The following is an 18634-nucleotide window of genomic DNA, read 5'->3' on the forward strand; positions in this document are numbered from 1 at the left end:
AGGAATAGGCCATGCATCCCCCCGAACTTCTTCTGCCATTCTGTTATATTATAGCTAATCTGTAGCTCACCTCCTTTTCTCCATATCCCCGATGCCCTTACCTAACAAAAATCTATCAATCTCAGTCTTGAAAATTTCAATTGACGAAGTCATTTGGGGAGAGAGATCCAGATTTCCTGATTTCACTTTAACTGTCCTAGCTCTAATTTTAAGATTATTCCCTCTTGTTCTTGATTTCCCCAGCAGAGGAAATAGTTTCTCTGTATCTGCCCTATCGAATCCCTTTATCATTTTGAACACCTCGATTAGATTACATCTCAACCTTCTGAACTCCAGGGAATACAAACCAAGTTTTTATGCAATCTATCTTCATAATTTAATCCTTTCAACCCCGGTATCATTCCAGTAAATCTGTGTTGTACCCCCTCCAAGGCCAATACATCTTTCCTGAGGTACAATGTACAAAACTGAACGCCATACACCAGATGGGGTCTGACCAAGGCTCTGTACAACTGAAGCATCAACTCCTCACTTTTGCATTCCAACCCCCTTGAGATAAGGCCAATATTCCATTAGTCTTTTTGTACCTGAATTAAGGTGATTTTCCTGGGGGAATTTTGGTCAGGATAACAGTGATGTGAGCGAGGGCCTTTACTGTATTTCAGTGCACTAAATGTTTCATCCAAAACTCTGCACTAAATCAAATAGTCGCCAAGCAATATAGGAATAGGCCATACATCCCCCCGAACTTCTTCTGCCATTCTGTTATATTATAGCTAATCTGTAGCATAAAACAACCCAAACTTACTAAAGCAATAGTAAGCATCTAAAGAAGGTCAGGCAAATTTCTATTAGCCCCTTTCCACCAGTATAGACGTGATGGCACGAAACCCAAGTCTGCCAACTCAAATCAGTGCCAACCCCACCCTGAATTGCTGGGACTGGGTCATCCATTAGCATGATTGGGGCAGGTGGATCAGTGGTGTCTGCCCTGACGGAGGCGTGCAATGGTGACCTGGCAAGGGCCCAACAGAAATACTGCTGTACAACCCTTCAGCTCCCGAAGGAACTATTGGGCCTTCTTTCAGATCGATTACCTTGTCCCCAAGGCATTTCGGGGCTTTTACCCAGCTTAGAATAGTACCTAGAGCTTGGGTTCTGTAGAACCTATTAGGTGGTGTACCAGGCAGAATTTCCTAGGTTAGTCTGGGAACTCCCCTAGACATGCCCTCTTGATGTTGTAGTGCAGGGGAAGTGGACGAAAGATCCACTCTCTTCTCCCCAGCATAATTTCCCAGCTTCCTCAATGGGTACTGTTGCCAACCCACCAGGATTGTCCTAGAGTCTACAAGAATTGAAGATTAATCTCCTGGACACTGCTGCAAGCAACCCAGGGAAATAGTCATTGGGGCATTAGCATTTTCTAGAATTTTCTTTTAACAGTTTTGTTTATTAGTTATAAAAATATTAGAATTGGGGGAAGAAGATTGACGGTTAACAATCATCCCATTGGGTAACGGTGAGTCTGTTCTCTTTCCAACTGGCGTGGGAAGGCGATATATCACAAGGCTGATGGATTCTATTTTGAAGAGCAAGAAAGACAGACTTGCATTTATATCGCACCTTTCACGATCACCGGACATCCCAAAGTGCTTTACAGCCAATGAAGTACTTTTTGAAGTGTAGTCACTGTGGGAAACGCAGCAGCCAATTTGCGTACAGCAAGCTCCCACAAACAGCAATGTGATAATGATCAGAAAATCAGTTTTTTTGTTATATTAATTGAGGGATAAAGACAAATATTGGCCATGACACCGGGGATAACTCCCCTGCTCTTCTTCAAAATAGTGCCATGGAATCTTTTACATCCGCCTGAGAGAGCAGACGGTTAAAAGACAGCCCCTCTGACAGTGCAGCACTCCATTAGTACTGCACTGGAGCATCAGCCTAGATTTTGTGCTCAAGTCTCTGGAAGTGGGACTCTGACCCTTCTGACTCAGAGACAAGAGTGCTACCCACTGAGCCACAGCTGACGCTAGCAGGGAGTTCTCTCAGTGTCCTGGCCAATATTTATCTCAACCAACATCACTAAAAAAATTATCTGGTCATTATCACACTGCTGTTTGTGGAACCTTGCTGTGTGCAAATTGGCTGCTGTGTTTCCTACATTACAACATGTAAGTATGGACTAAGAAACATGTGATCCATATACACAATATATTGAACAATCAACTGGCAATAATGAACTCAAAAGCATGCATCTATGTGAGTATTTCACCTGGCTTCAACCTGTACACTTCAAATGTACGTCATTGGCTATAAAGCACTTTGGGACATTCTGAGGTTGTGAAAGACGCTATAGAAATGCAAGTTTTTCCCTGTGTATCAAGTGCCCAGGGTCCAGAGCCTAGCGGGTGGGTTGTGTGATGAAAGCTCCTCGAATCCGTCCAACCAGAGATGGCAACTTTATCCGCAGGGCGGAATGGGGTTTTACGCCATAGCCTGGTTTCCTTCCAGCAGTTACGTCGGAGATGCGCCCAGGGCCTGAGGGAATTTTTGGATGAAACATCCTACTCCGTGAAACCAAAGCGCAACTACTTGGCTGGTGTTGTGCCATGTACCTGATGTGAGGGCGGTTCTGTGATGAGGTGCACGCCGCAGCCTTACCTTGTGATGTTGCGCTCACGTTTCGGCCGCCAGATGGAGCTCCCCACTGCAGGAAGTTTGAACGTTGCACTTTGAGAGGTGGTGGAATTCGCTGCCCAGATGCAGAGGCCCAGCATTGTTGAGCAGTCCTGTTGACCATCTGCATCATCCAGTCACCTGGGGTTGGGGGAGTGGAGAGCCGCCTCACAGATTACAGGAATCACTTCAAAATAGCACTGCCTGCCCAGCCGTGCATAAACTGAGCCACTGAATCGTGTAAACACCGCACACAGATCCCAACACAATGTAAAAAGGCAAGTTAATGGGGACTGAAAATAAACTTGTGCGAATGAACTAATTTCTGCGGTTGTTGCAATGCATGGCCCCCTCCTAGTTATCTCAGAAGGTATGCGACAGACACACCATAGCCCCTCAAGCAGATTCCCCACTGTGCATTGTATAATCCCCCCACCTCCACCCCAGTTTGAGGTGATTGTTGGACTACCAGCAGGAAGTGAGCGAGGAAAATTCCCTTTAGTCCGCAAATACAATGGCCAGTGCAAGAATGCAGACTCCTAGTCAGTCAATAATGAATAAACAAACAATCAGTGCGTGACAGTTTTACTGTACCGATGGCACAGGTTGAAGCCAGGTGATATACTCACATAGATGCATGCTTTGAGTTCATTATTGCCAGTTGATTGGCAATCAAAATGACTTGTGCAACTGCGTGTTGGGAAATTCACTTAAATGTTTCTGTCCCTGCCTGAGGAATATCAGAACTAAGCCAGTCACGCCAATGCTGTTGACTACTAACACACATAAGTGTCTGGAAACAAAATCACCCAAGTGCTGCATCATTGAGCTATTAAGTACTGTCATGATCCAATTAGACACCACAGCTAGCCTTTGGCATGGCTTTGTGTAGGTGTTACAGAACTGGCTGTGTATTGTTCAGAGAAAAATTCCTGGGTTTCGTAGATTGTCTTCTGAAAGGCAAGACTGTATTTCAAAGGGTTTTAGATCTTTAAGAATGAGACACTTTTGCTGTATGTTAGCTACAACAGACATTAAGGCAAGCTGGATATTCCCTAGGGGCTAGGAACACCTATGTAATTCAGTAGGGAATCAGGAAGCTAACATCCTAGCAAAAAGGGGGTTGTCTATTAGTAGAAAGATCGGCAAAGAAAAACATCCAAAGGAACTCAGCTGACTAGTTTGCCTGTTCAACCCTTTCATGAACTGATTCAAGGCTGTGTTATTTGAACTGACTTCAACAACTGGGTGTTACTACTTACTACTGTAAATGACTTGATATATGAAAAAAAAATGCTTGATCGTTAAGTCAGTTAAGAAAGTGTCTGCCATGGCTAACGGGACCCTGGGCTTCATGAATAGAGGTACAGAGTACAATAGTGTGGAAATTCTGATGAACCTGTATAAAACACTGGTTCGGCCTCACTGGAGTATTGTGTCCAATTCTGGGCACCACACTTTAGGAAGGATGTGAAGGCCTTAGAGAAGGTGCAGAAAAGATTTACGAGAATGATTCCAGCAATGAGGGACTTCAGTTATTATGTTGATAAACTGGAGAAGCTGGGGTTGTTCTCCTTGGAGCAGAGAAGAGATTTGATAGAGGTGTTCAAAATCAGAAAGGTTCTGGACAGAATAGATAGAGGGAAACTGTTCCCATTGGCAGAAGGGTCGAGAACCAAAGGACACAGATTTAAGTTGATTGGCTAAAGAATCAAAGGCGACATAAGAAAAAACTTTTTTACGCAGTGGGTGGTTAAGATCTGGAATGCACTGCCTGAAAGGGTGGTGGAGGCAGACTCAATCACGGCTTTCAAAAGGGAGTTGGATGAGTATCTGAAGGAAAGAAATTTGCAGGGCTACGGGGAAAGGGTGGGGGAGTGGGACTAGCTGAGGTGCTCTTGCAGAGAGCCGGCACGGGCTAGACGGGCCGAGTGGCCTTCCGTGCTGTAACCATTCTATGATTCTATGACTGCTGTTATTATCTACGTAGTGATGTGGGTGTGCAGTGGAAATCCACATCTAATCAAGAGGCAATAAACAACTCTGTTGTTCATGCTTTGGTTCATAGCAACTGAGAGTGCTTGCCAATGAGAGTCGACCTTTCCACTGAGCACAACAAAACTATTTTGTGAGAGTTCAAGTCGTGATACTGATATCATGAATAAAGTGGGGCCTTAAGATCCTTTCTTTTTACATTATTACCTACAATATTATATTATTAAATTGGATTATTTATATTATAATATTTGGGTCAGACTAAAGTATATTTCATAAATATTAAACACCTTGCATCAAATCTCACATATTGTGGAACAGACAAATGAATATTTTTCATGACCTTCAGTGAGGGTCTATCTTTGGTTCCCTCCTATTTCTCATCTACATGCTGCCCCTCAGCGACATCATCCAAAAACAGGTCAGGTTCCACATGTACGCTGACAACACCCAGCTCTACCTCACCATCACCTCTCTCTCGAGCCCTGCACTGTCTCTGATTTGTCACACTGTGTATCCTACATCCAGTACTGGATGAGCAGAAATTTCCTCCAACTAAATATTGGGAAGACCGAAGCCAATTTCTTCGGTCCCCACAACAAACACCGTTCCCTAGCCACTGACTGCATCCCTCTCCCCGGCCACTCTCTGAGGCTGAACCAGACCGTTCGCAATCTTGGTGTCGTCTTTGTTCCTGAAATGAACTTCCGACCACATATCCGCTCCATCACCAAAACAGCCTACTTCCACCTCCATAACATACGACCCTGCCTCAGCTCATCTGCTGTTGAAACCCTCATCCATACCTTTGTTACCACTAGACTTGACTATTCAAATGTTCTCCTGCCTGGCCTCCCATTTCCCACCCTATACAAACTTGAGCTCATCCAAAATTCTGCTCATACAAGTCCCATTCGCCCATCGCCCTGTACTCGTTGACCTACGATTTTAACATTCTCAGCCTTGTTTTTAAACCCCTCCATGGCCTCTCCCCTCCCTGTCTCTGTAACCTCGTCCAGCCCTAAAACCCTCTGAGATCTCTGCGCTCCTCCAATTCTGGCCTCTTGCACATCCCCGCTTTTAATTGTTCCACCATTGGAGGCAGTGCATACAGCTGGATGGGCCCTAAGCATGGAATTCTCTCTGGAATTCTCTCCCTAAACCTCTCTGTCTCTCTCTTCTCCTTTAAGTCGCTCCTTAAAATCTACCTCTTTGACCAAACTTTGGTCATCTGCCCTAATATCTCCTTATGTGGCTTGGTGTTAAATTGCGTTTGATACTGCTCCTGCGAAGCACCTTGGGAGGTTTTACATTAAAGGTGCCTATATAAATGCAAGTTGTTATTGTTGTTGTTGTTGATGGGCTCATAAGTAGCCTTGTAGGTAAAGGTATAGTGAGTATTATGGTAAACCACTGTTACCGTTCACAACCGTTCACTATTGTTACACTGTTGTTATCACTGTTTACACTGTTGTTATCACTACACAAGGTTACCTCTTGCCACGCACGCTGTTATACCTAGGCATACCTCAGCTGACTCCGCCCATGGCTCCGCCTGCTTGCCCAGGTATAAAGGTGACCGCTTGGCTAGTATTCTTCCTTGTTGGAACCGATCACCCATGAGGGTGGGCTCTGTTATTTAGCCAATAAAAACCTATAGTTACTATCTTAACTCGTCGCTTTTCATGAAATGAATTGATAGGTATATCAAGTATAAGGTGAAGCCATGATTTGGCTCAGCTATGGTCTCCAATCAAATTGCTAGCTGGAAACCACTGTCTAGGCTCACACATGAAGAATAACTACTTGAGCAGGGTACTGGAATGTAGACATCTCCCATCAAACTATGTACCAACAAAAAGGTGCTAAAACCCTCCAATACCATTGCCAAGGTGACAATTCTTCACATATATACCTAGACAATGAGTATCAGCAGGTTATTTTGATTACAAGGGGCATCACAGTCAAGCCTAATCCCTTCTCCATGCATCTCTGCAGCAGGGTTCACTGGATAGCAATCAGCTGTCACTAATTTCAACCACTCTCTTCCACAGCCCCCCAGCCTGTTGAATCTGAATGCAATTGTACTGCCCCAGTCGAAGTTAGCGAACCCAGCATATTTGTGGGGTCAAACCTGAGGAGTATTTGCCCACTGAGCCACCCGGGGAACTCTGTGGCGGAACATTAGCAGCCGGGCTATTGAGGGGCCCTGAGAAATTCAGTTTTGCTTATTACATAAAAAGTGTTCTTTTTTGGCAATGAAGAGTTATTTATTTCCAAGTATGACATCAAACTGAAGAGTATTACACCTCCCATTGACCTATTAGAATATTTCAAGCAATGCTGATATGGGACTGCTTGAAAATACTCTTGCTTTAGTACGGAATGTAGAGCATCATATTCAAGGCAACAAAAAGCAAAATACTGTGGATGTTGGAAATCTGAAATAAAAACAGAAAATGCTGGAGATACTCAGCATGTCAGGCAGCATCTGTGGAGAGAGAAACAGAGTCAACGTTTCAGGTCGATGGCCTTTCATTAGAACTGGTTCAAGGCCACTAATTTATAGTTTTCAGAGGTAAAGGGGACAGAATTAGGGAATTTGATCCCCAAAACACTGGTAAAAAAATCCCTGTAATAAAACCAGAGTTTGACTTATTCAATCAACGTGAGTCAATGGTCTTGACAACATTGAACTTGTAACCAAAAGGAAATTGTGGTCTGGGTTTACTTTAATAACAAGTGTGTGGGGCAATGCAAACATTCAAGTCATGTTTAAACATAGAAACATAGAAGATAGGAGGAGTAGGCCATTCGGCCCCTCGAACCTGCTCCACCATTCAATGCGATCAAGGCTGATCATCCAAATTCAGTACCCTGTCCCTGCCTTCTCCCCATACCCCTTGATCCCTTTAGCCTTAAGAAATATATCCAACTCCTTCTTGAATATATTTAATGAATTGGCCTCTACTGCCTTCTGTGGTAGAGAATTCCACAGGTTCACCACGCTCTGGGTGAAGAAATTCCTCCTCATTTCTGTCCTAAATGGCCTACCCCTTATCCTTAGACTGTGACCCCTGGTTCTGGACTCCCCGACCATCGGGAACATCCTTCCTGCATCTAGTCTGTCCAGTCCTGTCAGAATTTTATAAGTTTCAATGAGATCCCCTCTCATTCTTCTAAACTCCAGCGAGTACAAGCCCAATCATCCCAATCTCTACTCATACGTCATTCCTGCCATCCCAGGTATCAGCCTGGTGAATCTTCGCTGAACTCCTTCCGTGGCAAGAACATCCTTCCTCAGATAAGGTGACCAAAACTGCACACAATACTCAAGATGTGGTCTCACCAAGGCCCTGAACAACTGCAGCAAGACATCCTTGTTCCTGTACTCAAACCCTCTTGCTACGAAGGCCAACATACCATTTGCCTTCTTAACCACCTGCTGCACCTGCATGCTTACCTTCAGCGACAAGGATGACGAGGTCTCATTACGCTTCCCCTTCTCCCAATCTATTGCCATTCAGATAATAATCTGCCTTCCTGTTTTTGCCACCAAAGTGGATAACCTCACATTTATCCACGTTATATTGCATCTGCTATGCTTTTGCCCAATCACCCAAACTGTCCAAATCATCCTGGCGTTTCTCGGCATCCTCCTCACAGCACACACGCCCACCCAGCTTTGTGTCATCTGCAAATTTGGAGATGTTACATCTAGTTCCCTTGTCTAGATCATCATTAATATATATTGTGAATAGCTGGGGTCCAAGGACCGATCCCTGCGGTACCCCACCAGTCACTGCCTGCCACTCGGAAAAAGACCCGTTTGTTCCAACTCTTTGCTTTCTGCTTTCTTTCTTAAATTCCTTTCATTCTTTCTGTATTAAAAGAAAATGTGGGAAATGGTGACATTTCCCTGTATAAAATTGGGATCGTGCTATTAACAAAATCTGGGGGGTAAAACATTCTGACAGGACACTAAGAAGCTCAAACGTTTAAATCAGAGAAATCCCTCTCCCGACAACGCACGGTTAGCCGTTCCCATTACTGTATTTTGTTAAGTGTTATTTTTAATTCACTGTAGCTTTGCCAGAGTTATACTTAGAAATAAACTGAGCCGGAAATGGTTATTCGGGAGAAGAGGGGGGAAAAAGAACCCGCGGGTCTGCCCACAATGATTCCAAGCTTCTTCGAAAGTGATCTATCTATTGGCTCGACTCAGGAAGCGAGGTTCAAGGCTGATCGATCCCTCGGTCGGGCTGTGGCTCACTCGGCGCTTTGGCAATTTCTGCCATTTCGGTGAACTTTCCCAGCTGTGAGCCAGAAGGAACCGCGTCACCGGGCGGGGCTGCTCTTGTGTGCACTGAATGAAAGCACTTGGTGCGAGTCCGAGCAGCGGGACGGGACGGGACACGACTCGCGATTGAGGAATCTGATGTGTGTTCTATTCTCTGGGATTGCTACACACAAACAGGGCACTTCAAAGGGCGTCTGACTATTTCTAGATCTCACACATGGATAGGAGCAAAGGTAAGTGAGTGGAAAGGGGGGTGGGGGGAACATCCATCGATCGATCGATTTCTCCAAAGACCGCTTGACTATTTTAGAGTCTCTTTGCTGCTGTGCTTGTGGATCCCCCTCTACCCCCTTCGTCAGTTTCAGATGGAAACTGACAGCGACGAGGAGGAAGAGCAAACCTGTAATTGACATAACTACTCGAGTCAAATCACCGATGTAAGTGCCTGGGAAAGCTCGAAGGGGCAATTGCCTCTCAGTTCTCCGCGACCCTCCAGTCCTAATGCTTACAATGAAGCCTGTCATTTGCAGAATCTCCCCAAATAACCAACTCCTGGCCCCTGTTATATCATTAGTTTCAGAGCAGTGAGCGAAAACCAGTCCCGAAAGCAGCTGGGGTTTTTTTTTTGACTTTTTAAGTTGATAATCAAACTGCAGCCCGCCCAACTCTGCTGTGGGAATAAAAGGGTAAGGTTAATGAGCAAAGTTTGAGAGTGAGACGCCTTATGGGTACAACTCTCCAACTTTCTGGGAATCTGTTCAGAATCGTCCAAGGCAGGACATCCCACTCCAGATGGATATTGCTGACATAACTCCGAATCCGTAACCTGCACTTGGAGCGGTAATATTATGAATCGATTGATCTGAAGCGAAGATGATTGAAATCGCTCGCATCCTATGAAGACTTAGGTAAGGTTCGTTAACCTGACTGGGTTGTGCTGTCTTGCCCGTGTCTCTTCCAAAGGCAATTGACAAGACAAACAGGGGTGTGCGCGATAACAGCGCCTTTTGATCCCACACGTGTTCGGAGAAATCCCAGTGCTGCATTTCTCTGAATGCCCACTGTTAAAGAAAAATCAGCGGCGGGCGCTACATTATTGGCAGTCTCGGGTGTAAATTTGCAATTGAAAACAGTTCTATTTTATAAGCGACCAAAGGTTCAGTAAAGGTTTGTAACCAAAGATGGGCACTGTTTAAACTGAGAGACTTTTATATTGTTGATCATCGGTGATGTGCTCGGATGAAGGTCGTGCCATGGTACATGTGTGATAAACAAACACAGGCTGAGCAATGCCGCCATTCCAGGAGGTTAAGGGCTTGTGCAGCTCCAATGTAAACAGACCTGGAGTATTTTGTTTACAAACATCTTACCAAAGGGCTTTTAAATTGCACTTTCCTTTTGTTTCACGGATCCCTTCATTTTTTTGTTTCACGGGTCCCTTCATTTTGTGAGTGCTGTTAGTTTTTATTTACAGTGAAGGTTCTGAGAAAATACGGGCTTCCAAACTTTAAACAATGACAAGTTGCCCAAAACACTTGGGAGCAGACAGATCTGCAATGCAAATGTTACTCAGATGGTTAACGTGGATGGATGGATGAGTGAGTGTTGTTGTCTACTTGCTGTTCCTGCTTGTCTGAAAAATTTAATTCACTTATAAAATCTTGAAAGCTATCACACCGCAACTTTAAGAAATTTTGGTTTATTCCTTGAGTCGGAACCCAACTTTTTAGCAAGTAGAATTCCATGACATGTCATCTCTTGTGTGACTATGTAAGTGACAGGGGTAGAGATATGTTATTTTGCTCATTTGAATTGGCTAATTGATTTAGAACTTAGTGGTGTGCACAGTAGGGAGACTCAGATCGTTACCGTCATTTGTGCTCAGGAGTGTTGCCAATCTTTGGCAAGGCCATTTGAATAGAGAGGAAGATTGGCCATGGAGGAGTCTATTCCTTTGCCATTCAAACACGCCAGCTGTCGGGTCAAACAAGGAGCAGCACTGACAACATCCATGGAGAATTCCTGGAGGATGAGCCATCCCACTCCTTCTGACTAAAGTAAATAGTAGGGAGCTTAACTGGAAGCATGCTAGCAATGTGATCAGCAGAAATTTAATTTATCGACATGTGCCTAATTTTGTGCCAGCTGCTACATGCTGTGACAACCACGACTCAATCAGTCTGGTTATCGGATCCTGTCAACACAACACTGGTGATATTGTTTGTTAAAACACAAACTCCAAACATTCTTTTTTTTGGTTTTCATTTTGTCAGCTGGGGAATGGGCCTTTGCAAAGGTTGAAAGATGCAACTGCATAAAGCTAACTGTACAAAGTACTGATGGCGAACAATAAGTAGAAAACTACTACATGTTTAATTATGGCTAAAGTCTTTGAATGATTAATGATAAAATAAATGATGGGATATTGAATTAGTGAAATAGTACCCCCAGGTTCTGGAATAGTGATCGTCTTATTGTGTTGACCATCATGGTAGCAAGACAGGGCAGCTGTTAGTCACAGTTCTATGGAACCTATGGGGACTCACCAAGCCCAGCTGAAAGCTGCAGATCTTCCCAGAAGATAGATTTGGATGAAGAAAGCCCTTTGACCTCTCCCTTTGGGAATACTAACCTTACTATCTTTCCATTACACCATCTAGCTATTTCTTAAATGAGTCAAATGTTTTGATCTCAACCACCCTTCCAAGCAACTTATTTCAGCTATTGGAACACCCTCTGTATAAAGAAATACTTCCTAGCATCTTCTCTAAACTTCCCTTCACACCCTACAACCTATCGCTCTTGTTGCCTTGACACATGTGAAACAACTTTTCAGGTTTACCTCTACCATTATACACCTCTATTAGGTCCGCTCTGAAATGTCACTTTGAGGTTGAAGAGACTCAGCTTAATGTGTCATTTTTCATTGCTCATCCCTCTAATATAATGAGGGATCAGTCTCATTGCTCTCCCTGTAGTGCTTCGAGAGACTGAATAACCCAATTATGCTTCAGCAAACAGAACTCTATGCTATACTCCAGGTGCAGCTTGACCAGAGTACTGTATACTTTTAGCATGACTTCACAGTACATCACAGTAGTAACTTGCATCTGAATGCACTGACTGAATTTTAAATTCCCAGAACTACTTGGCCTTGATGGTAGTAATTCTGATTTCTACAAATTGCTAAACTCCATCAAAGATTAGACTTCTCATTAAATTCTCATCCTTGTTTTCAAAACCCTCCATGGCCTCCCCCCTTCCTATGTCTGTAATCTCCTCCAGCCCCACAACCCTCCGAGATCTCGGCGCTCCTCTAATTCTGGTCTCTTGAGCAACCCGATTTTAATCGCTCAACTATTGGTGGCCGTGTATTCAGCTGCCAAGGCCTTAGGCTCTGGAATTCTCTCCCTAAATCTCTCCACCTCTCTTTCCTCCTTTAAGACACTCCTTAAAACCTACCTCTTTGACCAAGCTTTGGTTATCTGCCCTAATATCGCCTTATGTGGCTCGGTGTCAAATTTTGTTGTATAACACTCCTGTGAAATGCCTTGGGACATTTTACTATAAAGGCGTTATATAAATACAAATTGTTGTTGTTGTTGTTGTTGCCATGTGACTGCCCATTTCACTAGTCTCTTTCCTCCTGAAGTCTGTTCCTCATTGTTTGACACATTTCCGAGTTTTGTGTCATCTGCAAACTTTGAAATGATGCCCTGTATACCCAAGTCCAGGTCATTAATATATATCAAAAAGTGTAGTGGTCCTAATACTGACCCCTGGGAACACCACTGTGTACTTCCTTCCAGTCTGAAAAACAACTTTTCACCGCTACTGCCTTATGATCTCCTCATTGTCAGAGGCTAAAGAATAAAATTGTATTCGACCATGGCTCAGGCTATAAACCACTGGACAAATTTATTGAACATATAGTAGGTAAAAGAACAGTATAGTAATCCCTCCCCAACCGCGGGGGATACGTCCCTGAAAACCCCTGTGGTTAGTAAAACCGCGGTTGGCAAATACAGTATAAATGTTCAAATAACACAATAAAAAAGAATATAAAAGCAATAAAATCATGTTATTTACCTTAATCCTAAATTAAAAACCACGTATATGCAAATCACTGCCGCGGTTGGCAAAAGTTGTCGCAGAGAGGAAACCGTGTATACTTGAAATCCGCGTATGGCAAAACCGCGGTTGGGGCGGGATTCCTGTACTCAGTACATAATAACATAAGAAATAGGAGCAGGTGTATGCCATATGGCCCCTCGAGCCTGCTCCACCATTCAATAAGATCATGGCTGAACTTCAACATCAACTCCACTTTCCTGCCCTATCCCCATATCCTTTGATCCCCTTAGTGCCCAAGAATATATCAATTGCAGTTTTGAATATATTCAACGACTAAGCATCCACAGCCTTCTAGGGTAGAGAATTCCAAAGATTCACAACCTTCTCATGAGTGAAGAAATTTCTTATCTCAGTCCAAAATGGCCGACCCCTTATCCTGAGACTATGATCCTTAGTTCTAGACACTCCAGCCAGGGGAAACAGCCTCTCAGCATCTACCCGGTCAAGCTCTCTAAGATTTTCATACGTTTCAATGAGATCACCTCTCATTCTTCTAAACTCGAGAGAATATAGGCCCATTCTACTCAATATCTCCTCATAGGACAGCCCTCTCTTCCCAGGAATCAATCTAGTGAACCTTTGTTGCACCCCCTCTAAGGGTAAGGAGACTGAAACTGTACACAGTACACCAGGTGTGGTCTCACCAAAGCCCTATATAATTGCAGTACTAAAGAATAGAAGGATCTGTTGATGGGGTTAGAAAAAAAGATTTATAGTACAAACAGTTGCCAATAATTTCCACGGGGGTTCTCCTGATTTCCTGTCATAACTTTGGTGGAAGAACATCAGAAGCCCCTGGATTTCTGTCAAAGTTACTGCAGAAGATCCGGGAACCCCCCCACAGAAATTCCACCCTAGTATGTTTACAAACTTTTCCTAATCTCCTCAAAGTGCTAAAAGGAATGATGACTCATTTCCTGTGCTGAGCCTTCATGCATGACTGAGTCATGAAACATGGGCCCAGATTGTGCGGTCGGCAGCATAATTAAGGATGACATCGCCAGCACCTGAACGGAATGCGCACTTACCTGATGGGGACCCTCCTTTGAGAACTTGCTGGCAGACGCTGTGTAGTAGAGGGCAGCGTAGTAGCCCACGGATCCCGGGGGCGCACTGTGTGCGGAAACGTACCTAGGATCACGTGGGCCGGTGCTCCAATCAGGAAACAGAAAAATAGAAACATAGAAGACAGGAGCAGGAGTAGGCCATTCGGCCCCTCGAGCCTGTTCCGCCATTTAATGAGATCATGGCTGAACATCCAAATTCAGTACCCTGTCCCTGCTTTCTCCCCATATCCCTTGATCCCTTTAGCCTTAAGAAATATATCTAACTCCTTCTTGAATATATTTAATGAATTGGCCTCAACTGCCTTCTGTGGTAGAGAATTCCACAGGTTCACCACTCTCTGGGTGAAGAAATCCTCCTCATCTCAGTCCTAAATGGCTTACCCCTTATCCTTAGACTGTGACCCTGGTTCTGGACTCCCCCGCCATCGGGACCATCCTTCCTGCATCTAGTCTGTCTAGTCCTGTTAGAATTTTATAAGTTTCAATGAGATTCATAGAAACATAGAAACGTAGAAGATAGGAGCAGGAGTAGGCCATTCGGCCCTTCGAGCCTGCTCCGCCATTCAATGAGATCATGGCTGATCATCCAAATTCAATACCCTGTCCCTGCCTTCTCCCCATATCCCTTGATCCCTTTAGCCTTAAGAAATATATCCAACTCTTTCTTGAAAATATTTAATGAACTGGCCTCCACCGCCCTCTGTGGCAGAGAATTCCACAGATTCACCACTCTCTGGGTGAAGAAATTCCTCCTCATTTCAGTCCTAAATGGCTTACCCCTTATCCTTAGACTATGACCCCTGGTTCTGGACTCCCCGGCCATCAGAAACATCCTTCCTGCATCTAGTCTGTCCAGGCCTGACAGAATTTTATAGGTTTTGATGAGATCCCCTCTCAATCTTCTAAACTCCAGTGAATATAAGCCCAATCGACACAATCTCTCCTCATACGTCATTCCTGCCATCCCAGGTATCAGCCTGGTGAATCTTCGCTGCACTCCTTCCATGGCAAGAACGTCCTTCCTGAGGTAAGGCAACCAAAACTGCACACCTTACTCAAGGTGCGTTCTCACCAAGGCCCTGTACAACTGTAGCAAGACATCCTTGTTCCTGTACTCAAACCCTCTCGCTACGAAGGCCAACATACCATTTGCCTTCTTAACCGCCTGCTGCACCTGCATGCTTACCTTCAGCGACTGGTGCACAAGAACACCCAGGTCTCTTTGCACTTCCCCTTCTCCCAATCTATTACCGTTCAGATAATAATCTGTCTTCCTGTTTTTGCCACCGAAGTGGATAACCTCGCATTTATCCACATTATACTGCATTTGCCATGCATCTGCCCAATCACCCAACCTGTCCAAATCATACAGGAGTTTCTCTGCATCCTCCTCACAGCACACACGCCCACCCAGCTTTGTGTCGTTTGCAAACTTGGAGATATTACATCTAGTTCCCTCGTCTAGATTTTATATATATTGTGATTGCAGGGAATTAACACTTTTCCCGCTAGCTATCAGGGACCCAGTTGTGCAGGATGATGCTAATAGCTCTGCACTTAAAAAATATTAATGTACTTAACCATCCTTTGTCTCACAGGAACAAGCTACACATATAGAATTAGATAGAAATTACAACATGGAAACAGGCTGTTCAGCCCAACTACTCCATGTTGGTGTTTATCCTCCATGTGAGCAGTAGTCCTAATCCCACGTGCACATTCTGTTCCCATATATTTTATTTCCTATTTCCTTCAACCTTCTATTTAACATTCTTAAATGTTGACATGGTCTCTACTTCTTCATTAGTTACCCTGAGAAGGTGATGATGGGCCACCTTCTTGAACCACTGCAGTCCTTCTGGCTATGGTGTTATCTCGGGAATTCCAGGATACTGGCACTATTTTCACTGGAGAAGAGAAGGCTAAGAGGAAATTTAATAGAGGTTTAATAGAGGGTTTTGATAAAGTGAATAAGAAAAAAAATATTTTCTCTGGTTGGGGAGTTGGTGATGAGGGGGTCATGAAAATAAAATTGTCGCAAAATAGTGAGGAGAGAGGTTGGGAGTAATTTCTTTATGCAGAAGGTTCTTGTAAGGGTAAATGGTTATATTTTTGAAGCTGAGGAAGATACAGAGCTGCAGGGAGTGAGTGGAGTAGTGGGATTAGTTTTGGATTGCTCCAGCAAAGAGCCGGCATAGACATGGGCCCTGAATTTGCAGTCGGAGGCTTGCGGCGTTGAAATGCCTCCGATCCGCAAATAAAATGCCCTCATACCTGGTAGTCCGGGAGGTCCGGAGACTCGTGGTCCTGGGCCTCTCTGGGTACCCGCGGGTAGAGGCCCATGTATCCCGGGGCGCATGCGGTTCCCAAGTGCCCTTGGGATCACGTGGGCCGGCCCAACTAATGAAAGAAAGGGATCCCCACTCATGCTTATGGGGATTCTGTATGCACGGAAACCCCATAAGCATGAATGGGAATACCACAAAAAATACATCGACACATCAAATACATTTTTTTTTAAATTACATATTTAAAATTAATGAAAATGCCATTTGATTAAGGGGGAAAAATTGGGTCGCGCCCCCTTTTGGGCGCTAACTTCGCCGGGGTGCTACTTCCCGAAAAAATTAGCACCCCGCACCCAAAATTCACCGGTAGCGCCCCAATAGGCAGGTGGGGCACTACTGGAAGTGACCCGCCTCCCTCTTGGGGTGCTGCGAGTGAATACGTCGCGCCGCAGTACTGCAGGCCTTTCTCCCCTTATTAAAGGGGAGGGGCCTAGCACAGCGCTACACGGGGTCCAGCTGGGCCACCAGGGATCGGAGTGCCAGCAATAGAGCCCGGCCCTCAAGAGAAGTGCTGGGCTCACAGAGCGCAGCCGGCACTCCGCGGGGGATGGGCTGCAGAGGAGGCCGGGGACGGCAGAGGGGGCAGGTGCTGGCAGGCGGCCAGCAACAAAAATGGCCGCCCAGCACCTCCCCTTTAAACAGCACCGCCCCGGCCGCAGGTAGGCCCACCTGAACCCGTCGGACATAGCATCTGGCGATAAGTCAGGGGGCGCTACCGAAGATTGCAGCCGGGGCATCATCGGCAGCAGCGTAGCACCGCGGGGCGCTAATCGTTACCGCCACCGCTATCTCCCACTGAATTTCATGGGAGGCGTTGGCGGTGCCACGCCCAGGCGCTAGTTGTTTTGCGCCCCGTTAGCACCCTCTTACGGCACTAATGGGAGGCGCAAATCAACCGAATTTTTAGGCCTAAATATTTAAAACAAAAATTAAATTTTTTGAAAAATAAATGTAAATGTTTGAAAGGGGCTAAAAATAACCGTACCTTATTGCGCAGATTTTTTAATGCATAAATAATTGAAAAAAAATTATTTTAATGTTTTTTTAAACACTTATGCTGGTAAAAGCAGGCCTTATGCCAGCTTTTACCAGGCGTAAGAATTTCACGGGCATTCACTGGGCAGAAGTTGGGCTCCACCTGCGAATGCCCTTTTTCCCGAGGATGTGTTGGACTTGTCAAGAAGACCCAGAAACCCGGACCTTGCGCGGCCCTTACGAGCGCATACACACCCGTAGGGGCCTCAAAATACGGCCCAATGTGTTCCAAATGGCCTCCTCCTGTGCTGTAAATTTCTGTAGTTCTATGGACCGAAAGGCAGGCAGGTGCCAATGTCTCCCTCTCCCAGCAAAACTAATACAATTACATCCAGCAATTCAGTCTCCCATCAATATCTTAGATATTGAATATACTAAATTAGTATTCACAGTTGGAGTGATTGTCACAAATTATGTTTTCAGTGTTTTCAGTATATTTCCAGATTAAAATAACAAGACCAGAGCTGAAAACTTTGAAATGCTGATGATGAGTAGGGATCAGAAGCCAGATTATAACAAACTGATCTCAATAGGATCAGATGGGTCCCACCGGACCAAATTTTGGATTTGATCATTTAGTCAAAGATTACAACAGATGATATTTTATCGTTGGGAAATATTTCTGGTGCCTGGGATGAGTGCCAAACTGAATCCTGAACCCAGTGTGACTGAACTTGGACCATTTCTTCTTCATTCGGTGAATCTATGGACTTTATTTGGCTCTATTTGGACACATTACACTGACTCTGCGGAGCAATCAAATGGTCCCTCTCCATCTCACCTATAATGCAACAAGTTCCCCCCATAGTTCTGGGATGTTTAAAATTCAGGAGCATGGTCAGATAATTTAGAGTTTATGGATGGAAAGTTAAACACACCCGATAGCAAAATAATGTCTTCAGTTAGCTATCACTGAGGCAGATGTTACTGATAAGGAGGGGATGAGGTAGGGCTGCAATTTGGGTTAGAGTAGGAAGGACTAAATGACTCAGGGCAAGGTGGTAAAAATGGGGTCAGACTTTTGTAAGATCACAGTTGTGGCTGCTCATTTAACTTGTGAATTTAGATCAGAT

At 44.6% G+C, this 18634-nt stretch overlaps 1 protein-coding gene across 2 annotated transcripts in view; it reads left to right on the forward strand.

The window, feature by feature from the left end:
- The first annotated feature begins 8875 nt into the window (after nucleotides 1-8875).
- The window catches only part of afap1l2 (actin filament associated protein 1-like 2), a 301922-nt gene continuing 292163 nt past the window's right edge, over nucleotides 8876-18634 (forward strand). The window contains exon 1 of one of the 2 annotated variants that reach the window (XM_085994440.1): nucleotides 8876-9210. In XM_085994440.1, the coding sequence (XP_085850566.1) occupies nucleotides 9195-9210 (16 nt within the window). In that variant the 5' untranslated portion in view covers nucleotides 8876-9194. Of the gene's footprint in view, nucleotides 9211-9576; nucleotides 9886-18634 lie in introns of those variants that run through there. The other variant, XM_085994441.1, reaches the window with a different exon arrangement.

The sequence above is a fragment of the Somniosus microcephalus genome, chromosome 8 (assembly GCF_052327205.1).
Source record: "Somniosus microcephalus isolate GS21.2 chromosome 8, FLI_Smic_1.0, whole genome shotgun sequence".
NCBI classification, from domain to species: Eukaryota; Metazoa; Chordata; class Chondrichthyes; order Squaliformes; family Somniosidae; genus Somniosus; species Somniosus microcephalus.